At 33.3% G+C, this 12,470-nt stretch overlaps 1 protein-coding gene across 1 annotated transcript; it reads left to right on the forward strand.

Annotated features, from left to right (window-relative positions):
• The first annotated feature begins 3,503 nt into the window (after nt 1-3,503).
• Nucleotides 3,504-12,197, forward strand: LOC112049416 (UDP-glucosyltransferase 2-like). Its single transcript, XM_024087289.2, has 9 exons — nt 3,504-3,656; nt 4,241-4,331; nt 4,413-4,605; nt 5,794-5,994; nt 6,741-6,960; nt 7,786-8,005; nt 8,809-9,028; nt 10,010-10,205; nt 12,081-12,197. Exons 1-9 carry the CDS (start codon nt 3,504-3,506, stop codon nt 12,195-12,197), a joined length of 1,611 nt encoding a protein of 536 aa, XP_023943057.2.
• The last annotated feature ends 273 nt before the right edge of the window (nt 12,198-12,470 follow it).

Here is a 12,470-nt window from a genome sequence, read left to right on the forward strand (position 1 = left end):
ATAGCTACCTTGTGATTGGTCTTCATTTATTTGTATCGATGAAAACTTTCCACGTCTTGTGACTGTCATTAGATGTATGGTGAAGAAGTAAAGGACAGTTAAGCTTACTTCTGATGACGGTGCATCAATTTAAGACGGAATTGAAGTTGCGTAATCAAGTCATCCTAAGTAGGTAATGATCTTTCGTCGTTTGACCAACTCATTAATTTGTTTGAATCTAAGTCAGACGACGCTTTTCTACACAATGTTTTATCACGACTCATAGCAACATACCTTTGGTGCTAGATCAATATATATAATAGCATGATTTCACTAAAAATGAAAAAATAAAAAAAATTAATAAAAAAAATTGAATCGACTTCAAAAATGTATAACATACTGCCTAAACTAAAAAGCGAAAAATAACATCATACTAAGTTCTATATATCATATTATGTTCTAACTGATGATCAGTTTGAAGGCGGTGCTAGCCCGATGATGTATTTTAATGCATGCCATGTAAGAATATCATAAAATATTAGGTTTTTCAGTGTTCTTTCAGAAACGGCTTAATTAAAGTTAAGTGGCTTAACACGGCACCGGCTTAGCACCGCCTTCAAACTGATCATCAGTTAGAACATAATATGATATATAGAACTTAGTATGATGTTATTTTTCGCTTTTTAGTTTAGGCAGTATGTTATACATTTTTGAAGTCGGTTCAATTTTTTTTATTAAATTTTTTTGTATAGACAACTAATAAATAACGTTTTTCTAATTGTAGTTTTTTTTAAACATGGCCATGATATACCATTTTAGAATCCTCACAAAAAGCTCTTACAAAAAAAAATTTTCACCTCGAGTCTATAGCGTCTCACAGTCGTCTTGTTATTTTTTTTAGTTTCACCTATCTAAGAACACTTGGGTTATTCAGACAAATCTAACGATATCCTAATTACGTAAATCCGTTCAGTGGTTTGGAAGATATGAGGAAATAAAGAATATTACATACATACATACAAGATAAGCGCGAAAAACATAACCCTTCTTGCAGTCGGGTAAAAATAACATCTTACCTATGTTCTACCTTCTAATCAGTTTGAAGGCGGTGCCAAGCCAGTGATGTTTAATTCAAGCTGTAATTAAAAAATTTCTGTGGTTCTTTCAGAAATGGCTTTAATTAAAACACAAAGAAAGGGCGTAGGTTCGAATCCGGTCCTTGGCATGCACCTCCAACTTTTCAGTTCTGTGCAGTTTAAAAGAAATTAAATATCACGTGTCTCAAACGGTGAAGGAACATTGTGAGGAAACTTGCATACCTGAGAATTGTTTTTAAATTTTAACGTGTGTGAAGTCTGCTAATCCGTTTTGGGCCAGCGTGGTAGGCTATTGGTACCGTCGTCTTCAACTTCATCATCAGACAGACCTAATGACAGTCACAGCCCATCTAGGTGGAAAGTTCTCAAAAAAACAAAATATTCAAGCCCAATCACAAGGTAGCTACTATAAACCGATGAGGAGTTTCATTAACTGTTTCTTTTCTTTATCATCAGACATTCGCAACCCATCTTGGTGCAAAGTCCTCATGAATACAAATTGATTAAGCCCGATCACAAGGTAGCTACTATAAACCGTTGAGGGGTTCCTCAATAAAATGAGAATTTTTCAAATCGGTCGTCTTTGAGAAAGAATTGAGAACCTCCTCTGTTATTTGAATTCGGTTAAAAAGCGCGCGAATCTCAAATCTTGCTTGCGCGAAAAATTTGTTAAATGGTAAGTAAATTTAAAAAATAACTATTAATTAATTTAAAGTTATTTTCTAGTTATGTATTGAGCTAACTAATTTTTTTTTCTATTCTATTTTGATTACTTCCACGCCTCGTTAAGTGATCATGGTCTCCTATGCTACCTAGTTACCTAAAGCTACATGTCATCATACACCGAAAATGCCTCTTCAGAATGATATAGCAAGTTTTGGGAGAGAATCCTATGCGGTAGTATTGTGTTAGAAAATATCTATTTTTAGATGCAGTAAAACGATAATGGTACGTTAACCATTTCCTAGTATACCCGCGACTTCGCTTGCTAGAAATTTATTTTTTGAGTGAAAATTATTTTTCTCCCTGTACCTGTCACACGTGTAAAAAACCTGTGAACTGCTTCTAATTTATTAAAATTTCTTCTGAGAAGTATTTCATTTTATGCGTTAAGTATATTATCTGTTTAATTATTAGTATGTTGATGATGATGGATCATGATCATGATGATGATGATGATGATGATGATGATGATGATGATGATGATGATGATGATGATTATCATGATAATGATAGTTTCATAACAATTTACATATTTCACCGACCACACTCAGCAGCAACTTGAAAATCTTCATTTACGTACTTCAGTACGAAGATTTTTTTCAATTGTAAACAACAACAAATTACTTGAATTAATTACACATAACATTGAATTAATTTACTACATACATTATTTATTTTTTTATTATTTTTTTTTTCTCTTTCTCTGTTTTTAATTTGTGTAAATTTATGTTAATTAATTTTTTAACTTTTTTTTAACACTTAATTTTTAATTGTTAGTACGACCTACACTTTATGCATGATGTGACTACCTTTAAGTAAAGTTATATGTGTTTCTATACCCTATTTATTAAGTTTTTTACTTCTGTATACATATAATTTTGTTGGTGGTCCAAATAATAAATAAATTAATTAATTAATTTAAGTTGCCACCATACTCGTACGATGGATAGTACTGGCAATGCATCAAATTATTTGTGTTATTATACGTGTTCCAAATCTGTCGAAAAATGTGAGTATATTATGTTATGGTCAATTACCATAACTATTACTGACATCCAATCACAATGCATTATGTAACTCAAAGTTGTGTTGAAAAATATTACTATTTGAAATGTAAGCCTTATGAAAATTCATTTAGTAACACCATATATACAAAACAGAAACAGGTTGAATTTTTTTTATTATTTTCGTGTAGGATGTTCAAACAGACATTTCCACATTAATATTTTAATATATATAGACAAAAATGAATATCACAAGTCAAGGAAGATTATAATCGTGCATGTAAAATATAACCGCTTATCGTCTACTTTATCATTACGACACGAAAAATTGAGCAGCGGAATCGTGTCTATAAAAATTTATGTTTTTACGTATATTAAAATAATAGTTATTAGTTAAAGAGTGTAACACAGGTACGAGTAAGGTGTTATTTTTAAATAGGGATCTAAATACTTATTCTACTAATTCAATAAAGGATAATTTTGAATCTATTAAAATTAAGTCACTTTTACTTTCACGTTTATACTTTCGTCTGAGACGTCGTATATATTATGGACTGTAATTTTTATAGTTAAAAGCGAGGCTATTACTTTTTTAATTTTTAAAAAGCTTCAAGATTGGATAAAAGCAAAATAGTATTCTGAAACATACAGAAATCCACGGGCATATAAAATGCGACTAAATTATGCTTATTTACAGAAAATGATTAAAAAGGCTCTATGGTTGGTTGTAGTCATTCTTACACTCTGTGAAATAAGTGCCTACAAATACCTGGTAGTGAGTCCGATACCATCTAAAAGTCATTCAATATTGGGAGATGCTCTGGTCGAATACTTGGCCGACGCTGGACATGAGGTGAACAATATTAAGTTAACTATTACTTAGGGAGAGCGCTTTTAGACGCTGGTCATCACCATCATCATTAACAGCCGATGGACGTCCACTGCTGGACGCCTCTTGCATGAATTTCCAAACAACACGGTCCCGAACCGTCAGCATCCAGCGACTCTTTTGGTTCGATCAACGCTGCGCTTTTTGGTGCGGGGTCACTATTCCAGCACCTTGGGAGCCCAACGTACATCGGTTTTTCAAACTTTCAGCCTTATCATCTTTGACAACCCATATTCGGCTCACTGTGAACACGACTCTCCTCTCAGAATGAGAGGGGTTAGACCTTAGTCCACCACGCTGGCCAAATGCGGATTGGCAGACTTCACACACGTAGAGAATTGAGATAATTCACAGGTATGCAGGATTCCTCATTCCTCGTGTTTGTCATTCACCGTTTGAGACTAGTGATATTTAATTTCTTAAAATGCACTGCTAGATATATGGGAACTGGAGTTTGTATCACTAAAATGAATTTTCTTCTCTCTGGAACGGCTTACTTTCATCTATATTCCATCCTTCGCCACTGATACCTAAATACATTTTTACAGGTCACGTATATTACAGCGTTTACACCAGAAAAAGTATCACCTAGAGTAACTATTATCGACACTAGCGATCATATAAGGAATTTCCCTATAGGTAAAATCTTCATAAATCACTACTTCTTTGAAACTTATGCGATCGTGGCTTATTAACTTATCAAGTTAATTGTGTTTTCAGACGCCACATTCAATTTAAAGTCTTTTATGGATGGAACAGTTACTACTAATAATTTCATGACGTTTGCACCACTGATGTTGGAAATCAGCAGAGCTACGTTGGGGAACTCGAATGTCCGCAAACTCTTGGCTGATGAAAACCAACGATTTGACGCTGTGATAGCTGAATGGATGTACAACGAAGTATATGTCGGGTAAACGAAATTTATAGTACAAGATCCGGCATAAGAAATTTATTACCTAATCTGTTGTTTATTTGGGATAAGAAATAATAGGAATTATTCACATTGACAGGTTGTAAATAGATTGCCTAGTTAAATGCGAAACTCCAAATATGACCTGCTTCAGCTTATTATCCAGGGAAAGATAAAGGGGAAACGAGGGCCAGGTCGTAGACGTACATCTTGACTAAAGAACTTACGCCAATGGCTTAGTATGAGTACCAAATCACTCTTTCGGACAGCAGTGAACAAAGTGTAATTAGCCTTAATGATTGCTGACTTCCGATAGGATATGGCACTATCAGAAGAAGAAGAAGTAAAATTGCGACCGGATAGTGTTAAATAAATTTATTTAATATACTTCCCTCATTGGTTAATTTAAAAAAAAACGTTCACTAGTTTAAACAATATTCCCAACAGAATTAAAAACGTTAAGGTTGCTTGCTTTCACACTGCAACTGTGGGGTTGCCAGATATAAACAGTTCAATAATGTTGTTCATACACCCTCATCTGTCATTGAGTCGTCTTACACGTCAAATGCAAGCTAATTTTATGCTAATTTAACTGTTTTCAGTTGCCTTCGATCTAATTAATGGTTTCCTGGATTTTGTATGAAAAATGTGTTTGGCTGCAATTTAACTATCTACTTAACTATATCTAGTTGCAACATGTCACTGTAAAATATTATCATTTTTTCTTATGACTAATAAAAAACAGATGAGAGTAATTATTTCTAATGCTGGATCTTAGACCATAATTACAAGATTAAATATAAATTACAAGATTAAATATTCACCTATTTAATTTAACAGACAGTGTTAAATAAACCTGCGTGTAATAGCATTTTACCTCATAGAACGTGTGCCTGTAATAGCCATATCTACCTCATTTTATTAAGGCTAATAGTATGTCAGCATGCTCCTACCACACGTATTGAATTTCACGTCGATTAGTTGTAAGTATAGTATTAGCTAAAGTAGGTAGTAAGTTTTCCGCGGACGGAATTGCAGTTCTGCGTTAGTGGATTAACAAAATTATAATCAAGTACATAATATTTTTATAGGAATTTTAGCTTATACTTTAGCCAAACAAATACTATCTGTATCTCGGTAAACAGGACTAAGATGTAATACACTTTATAACTAAATATTATTTTTCAGATTTGCAGGAGTTTTTAACTGCCCATTAATTTGGTTTTCCTCAATAGAACCACATTGGATGGTGATGCAATTAATAGATGAGATCCCCAATCCTGCTTATTCTACCGACATGTTGACAGCTGACAGTATTCCTCCTCTGACATTTAGACAACGAGTCGTCGAACTTTATACACAAATCGTGGGTAGGCTTGCCCAAACATTGTAAGTAATTTCATCATCATCATTATCAATACATAGTATAAAATCAAGTCGCTTTCACTGGATATTCGCTTAGATCTTTTAAACTATGCAACGGATTTTAAATGTTATTTCCAGCAATATATAGAGTGATTCAAGTTTTATATTTATGAAAAGAATCATTTCACCGCGATTAGTTGCCTCGGCCGGTGAAAAAAGGGCTGGCTAATTTTTTACGCAAAAGATCAGCCTGGCTGGGTTTGATTTGTTTATTTATTAGGATAACTTTAAATTAGCTTAAGTTCCTTATTGTATTATTTACTCAATAAATTCCTACCGTATATTTCGTCCCGGTTGCGGGATGCGCCTTAAATATTTTTTTTTATTCTTTACAAGTTAGCCCTTGACTACAATCTCACCTGATGGTAAGCGATGATGTAATCTAGGATGGAAGCGGGCTAACTTGTTAGGAGGAGGATGAAAATCCACACTCCTTTCGGTTTCCACATGACATCGCATCGGAACGCTAAATCGCTTGGCGGTACGTCTTTGTTTGGTAGGGTGGTAACTAGCCACGGCCAAAGCCTCCTACCAGCCAAAAAAAAATAGTATCTACACAGCACCTAGTCACAAAGGGTCTAGCATATAACTATTTTTTAAGCTTTAAACTGGTTATAGAGATATGCTGGCATTCGTCACGCATCCGCATCTACGGTATATAAAGTAACCATTTTTTTTTAATTCATTCTTATGTAATTTTTTTGTTACAGTTGGCTTTCTGGACTTGAACGTGATGTATACAATGAGTATTTTGTACCTTTTATTCGAGACAGATATAACACTGTGCCTCCATTTGAAGAACTGAGGTACAATGCTTCTTTAATGTTGTGTAACTCCCATCTATCGATGAATACTCCTATAAGATTGCCAGCTAACGTTATCACTATAGGAGGATATCATATCAAACCTAACATAAAACCATTACCTGAGGTACGTAAAAACAAGTATTAGATTTAAATTAACACCTTAATTTTATTTTTATTTAGCTCACTAATATTTATGTATTTATTTAACATCTATATCTATACACATAATAAAACTGGTCGATTTCTATACGTTTCTTTGCAATTTGAGATTTGAACATTTGTAACAACCAACGTTAGCGTGGCATAAAGGAAGCCAGCGCCATCTAGAATCTATAATACGAATTCTATACATTCTGTACATTGAAGATATTTTGAAAATTTTTGTTGGGGGGCATTATATAATCGATACTGCATTATACACTATAAAAATATTTTTTTTTCGATTTTTGTCTGTCTGTCTGGCCGTGTTTTTTTGTTATTCGAGCATCACGCTGAAACTACTAAATGAATTCAAGTGAAACTTGGCACGGTTTAAGACCATAATACGGAGAAGGCCAAATAATACTTTTTATTGCGAAAAATAAATGAAAAGGGGGTGATATAGGGGTTGAAAGTTTTTAATGGAATGTCCTTCATTTTTAGAGTTACTGTTTAAAAAATTTGTTCATAAATCATAAAAAAAATACGAAATATAATGGGATTCAAAAATTTTTAAAATTCAAACTCTAAAGTGGTGAAATAGGACTTGAAATTACATTTTCACGCGGCCGAAGTCGCGGGCTTCCGCTAGTGCTTAATAAATCAGTTTCCTTAAGTGTGTTTAAACACAGCTAGACGTTTTCTGAAGCATAGACGTTCGTTATCTTTTTTAACTTATAAGTTTTATTTCACAGCTTCAAGGAACCGTGTAATGGTTTTGATTTTAACTTGTTATTTATTTATATTTTAGGATCTACAGACACTTATGGACAACTCCAAGGATGGCGTAATATATTTCAGTATGGGCTCTAATTTGAGAAGCAAACATTTCCCAGACGAAGTCAAACAAAGTCTCTTAAAAATGTTTGGCAAATTAAAACAGATTGTCTTATGGAAATTCGAAGAGGATTTACCCAACCGACCCAATAATGTGCATATTGTTCAGTGGGCTCCACAACAAAGTATTTTAGGTAAATATTGATACTATCTGGCGTTCGCTCGAATTGGGCTATTACGCTGTCGCGTATCTCTATTTCTCTATTGTACATAAAAATGAAAGTCATCTTAATTGATTATGACACACGGCTAAAACTCACGTGGTATTAGGTCGGAGTATGCCCGAATAGTTTCGAACCCATACGGGGCCCTTAGTCATGAGCTAGTTCTTGCATCGTGCCACGATCGTTCGTCGGCGTTCAAGAAGATGACATTAATGAACCGTCGCAGAGTGTAAAAGAACCTTCACTCCCCACCACTGATCCCTCTCCCAGCGCGCGATGCGAGCAGCTGCGCGTGCCGCGATGCAAGAACCAGCTCATAACTAAGGGCCCCGTATGGGTTCGAAACTAGTCGGGCATACTCCGACCTAATATCACGTAACATCCTCAATGTCCTACAAATTGTATGGTACATCATCTCGTTCCGACGCTCACAAATTTCCTGGTAACTTAGTTAGCTACCAAAATCAAGAATTTTCGTAAATAAAAAAGTTGATTGTCTCATCAAGATGAAGCTCACTCACGAAAAATTAACTTGTCATTTGTACAAAATGTTCTACGCATCCCTGACTATATCAGATGTTAATGATAATGGCAAAAATAAGAATTCGGTGTACATAATCATTAAGCACATTTGGTCTGGTAGTAGACTGTAGCTTAGTAAAAAAAAGCTGTAAAAAGTCACATACAGGGTTTTAGTAAATAAAAAAATAGAACAATTTATTACATTAAACAATTCTATTAATTATATTAATAATTTAATATAAATTTTTCAGCACATAAGAACTGTATATTATTTATCACACATGGAGGTCTACTCTCGACCACTGAGACGGTGCATTTTGGAGTACCCATAATTGGAATACCAGTTTTTGCCGATCAATTCGTAAACGTAGGAAGAGCTGTTAAAAAAGGATTCGCTCAAAGAGTCGATTTATCTTATTCGTTAGCTGCGGACATAGAAAAGGCTATTAGAAATGTACTTGATAACCCAAGGTAAGTAAATCCTGACCAATTTTTTCAATAGAAAATTGCAGAATATGTAAATTAACTAGAAATATAGACGTTGCATTGTTATTAAAATCATCTAAAACTAGTCCTGTCCTAAAAATCGAGATTCAACTTGGGTTTTATAAAACTCTATCCAGTTCCAAAGGTTTTAAAAGTTAGTTTACATATTAATAAACAAATGGCAATAAAATTAAGCAATTTACTATTGTTACGAACTAGGGTTCGAGGATTTGGAATTAAACACCTGGTGGTAGTATAAGACTTTATTTCACTCCTTAAACCAAGTATCAATATACACTTCCAAACCTAAGCAAATCGTAGTCCAAAATCGTAGCCGAGTTCACTTACACTTGTATCGCTTGTATCACTTAATGTTCACTTCACTCCGTTTCGAAGTTAACTCAGACCTTCCAGATCTTTCTGGGCACGCCTACACGCGTGTTGTTTATTCCACGGAGTTCGCCAAATCAAACAATAACAATAGATAGCGATCAAAACAACTCGAAGAAGTAAACAACTCAAAAAGGCGAGCGATTACGAACCCTATGTCTCTAGTAATAGGATTCTCCATAACACTATTAATTTTAAAGTTTTATACCTTATATATGGCATTTGTCATAGATGTTCGATGGAATTTATCAGTATTCTGTTATTCTACCACACAAAAAAAAATAATACAATTTGGATTATATTATTTGGCTTTTTATCAGCCTATTTTTTTTTTATTATTTACAAGTTACTTTTGACTGTAATCTCACCCAATGGTAAATGATGATGAAATCTAAGATGGCAGCGGGCTAACTTGTTAAGAGGAGAATGAAAAATCCACACCCCTTTCTGTTTCTACGCGACAGCTTACCGGAACGCTAAATCGCAATTTTAAATATTACAAGTTTTGTTATTGTTTAGTACCTACCTAAGGCGGATGAGCGGATCATGAATGATAATTCAATCATTTTATTCCAGTTATACAACTAGAGTGAAAGAGCTATCCGCAATATACCACGATAGAACCGTGCCACCTGCTACAGAACTAGTTCACTGGGCGGAACAAGTTGTGAAGACGAAAGGAGCGAGACATCTACGCTCTCCAGCGTTTATGATGCCCTGGTACCAGAAGATGTACTTAGATCTTATTTTAGTTTTACTAGTAGTTTTATTAGTTTTGAAATATGTATTTATTTATATAAAAAATAGTTTTGTATCGACTAGAAAATTAAAATTTAACTAATTAACAATGTAATAAATTCGTAAAACTTCAAAGTAAAACATTAAAAATTCCGGATAATTCCATTATTTTTGAGCTGGCGTTACGAATACGCAGTTTTGTGTTCTGAAAAACTCTTAATTTGCTTATTTAATTTTTATGTTTCATTTTATTGTTCTTTTATTATTATAAATAAGTAACCATTATTACATTCAAATACAATTTAACGTACGTTGAAATACTCTTAGATACTAACAATCTGTTGTTTGATTGAGCTTCAATATGTATCGGTTTAAAATATTATATTATGGATTTAATAAATACTAGGATATTATGTACATCATTTAGTGAATTACTAACTATTTCTCACACGAATCGTTGCTTATAATATATAATTGAGCACGTCCTATGCAATTTATTGCAAAAACTGTAAGCGCTTAAAAATATAAAATAATATTATATAAAATACATAGTATAAAATATGTAATAAATTGTATTAACTTATTAAGAGAAGATAGATTTGTATTTTTGTATATAACGAATAAACTCAAACCTACTTAAAAAAATTGTTTCACCATTATCAGGGAGTAGCAAAGGCTATATTTTATTCGCGTATTCCCACGGAAATGGAAAAATTATGAATGAATTGATTGAATTGAAGCCGTGAGGTTCTGCTTGAACTAATATCGATGAAGAGATCGATGAGAATAATCTGATGAAGATTGTTACAATGTCAAGCATTATCATCCTAAGCGCAATCCAACATAATGGATCTTAACACCAAATCCCAATCTCTTTTGGGAGTGTTATCGCCGCATTGAAACAACTTGCGGTACGGGCGGCTTCAGTGTGCTCGTGATGTTCGAGCCGTCCACATCTCTTGTTTTTGAATTCTCTATAGGTTACTTGGGATAGGCGGGGTGAGTGACTTGAGTGGAAAAGGGGAGTGTTTGTTAACAGTCAAAGGATCCTTTAATCCTACACACAACGTTTACAAGTGCGTGACTTCACTCAAGGTCATTATTTGCCATTGTAGGGTCTTATTTTGGTTACAGTTTGATTTGTTGATTAAGTTGTCCTGACAAATGTTGTGACCTTTGTTCGACATTACTTTTCTTAATCACTTCTGAGTCTGCTAAAAGGAGTTTTCGTTAAAGACGGTAGCTATGTCTTCTCTAGTAAGTACTACAGTAAACTCAATGGATGCCGGAACTAAAAAATAAGTCAACGAATAAAAACAGCTGTAAGGGAAACATGGGAACTGAAATCGAGAAAATAAACTCTAACTACATTTGGAAGTTGTACCGAACTGTCATCTCGGGAACGCTAAATTAAATACGAGTTTCTCGCTCCGTAAACTTGAAACTTCCGACAATTCAAGTTGTCGTTTTAATTTATAAATGTTCATTTAAGTTACAAACATTAGCAAGTTTTGGATAGGAACAAATTGTCACTCTGTAGTAGGTTTGCACTAAGAATTTTATTTATTTTTTTATTTTTATTAAGACAACCAACAACTGATACAATGACATGTTAATAATTTACATTAAAATACTCGTTTTTGCACAGCTAACTTAGGTTATCTCACAGCATACACCAATTACTATTATGTGAAAACTACAGTTGTCAGAAATTAATGAATGTCAAAATATACAATGCAACTATGAAAACAATAAAATCATAATTTTTAAATCGAAACCAGGACTTACGCTTAATATAATTTTCCCACGTTTTTGTTATTAAAAATCACTGTTTATTTTAACGCTAATTTATTTTAACTGTTATTATTAATGTTAACTTAGTAGTCTTTAATAAATTGTAACAATAAAGATATTTTATAAAATAATAATATTTTTTATTATATCTGTAACAAAAAGAGTTAATTTTATCTTATATTTGCATTTCCCATGTAATGTGTATGAGTATGGTTCAATAATTTTCTCCTAATCTCCTTTTTAACCCTTATAAGCTACAACGGTATTTTTACACCCAGGTGACTTAATTTTGTGTCTATAACTTTTTTATTTAATTAAGTTATTACAATATTTAAAACCGAGTTTATTTTCACCCATTGTAGTCATAGTGATATTATATAAAATCATTTTAGATTTTAAAAGTTAAGTGACATCATCTAGAATAAGTGGTCCGAGGGTCGAGCGTCTCATACAGCGCTCACGTGTCATATTCACTAAATACATATAATGAAAAAAACCTCAAATA

The sequence above is a fragment of the Bicyclus anynana genome, chromosome 22 (genome assembly GCF_947172395.1).
Source record: "Bicyclus anynana chromosome 22, ilBicAnyn1.1, whole genome shotgun sequence".
NCBI lineage: Eukaryota > Metazoa > Arthropoda > Insecta > Lepidoptera > Nymphalidae > Bicyclus > Bicyclus anynana.

Coding starts and splice junctions, on each gene's coding strand:
- LOC112049416 (XM_024087289.2), top strand. CDS start 3,504: ATGATTAAAAAGGCTCTATGGTTGGTTGTAGTCATTCTTACACTCTGT. Junction 4,332..4,412: donor TATAAGGAATTTCCCTATAG/GTAAAATCTTCA, acceptor TTGTGTTTTCAG/ACGCCACATTCAATTTAAAG. Junction 5,995..6,740: donor GGTAGGCTTGCCCAAACATT/GTAAGTAATTTC, acceptor TTTTTGTTACAG/TTGGCTTTCTGGACTTGAAC.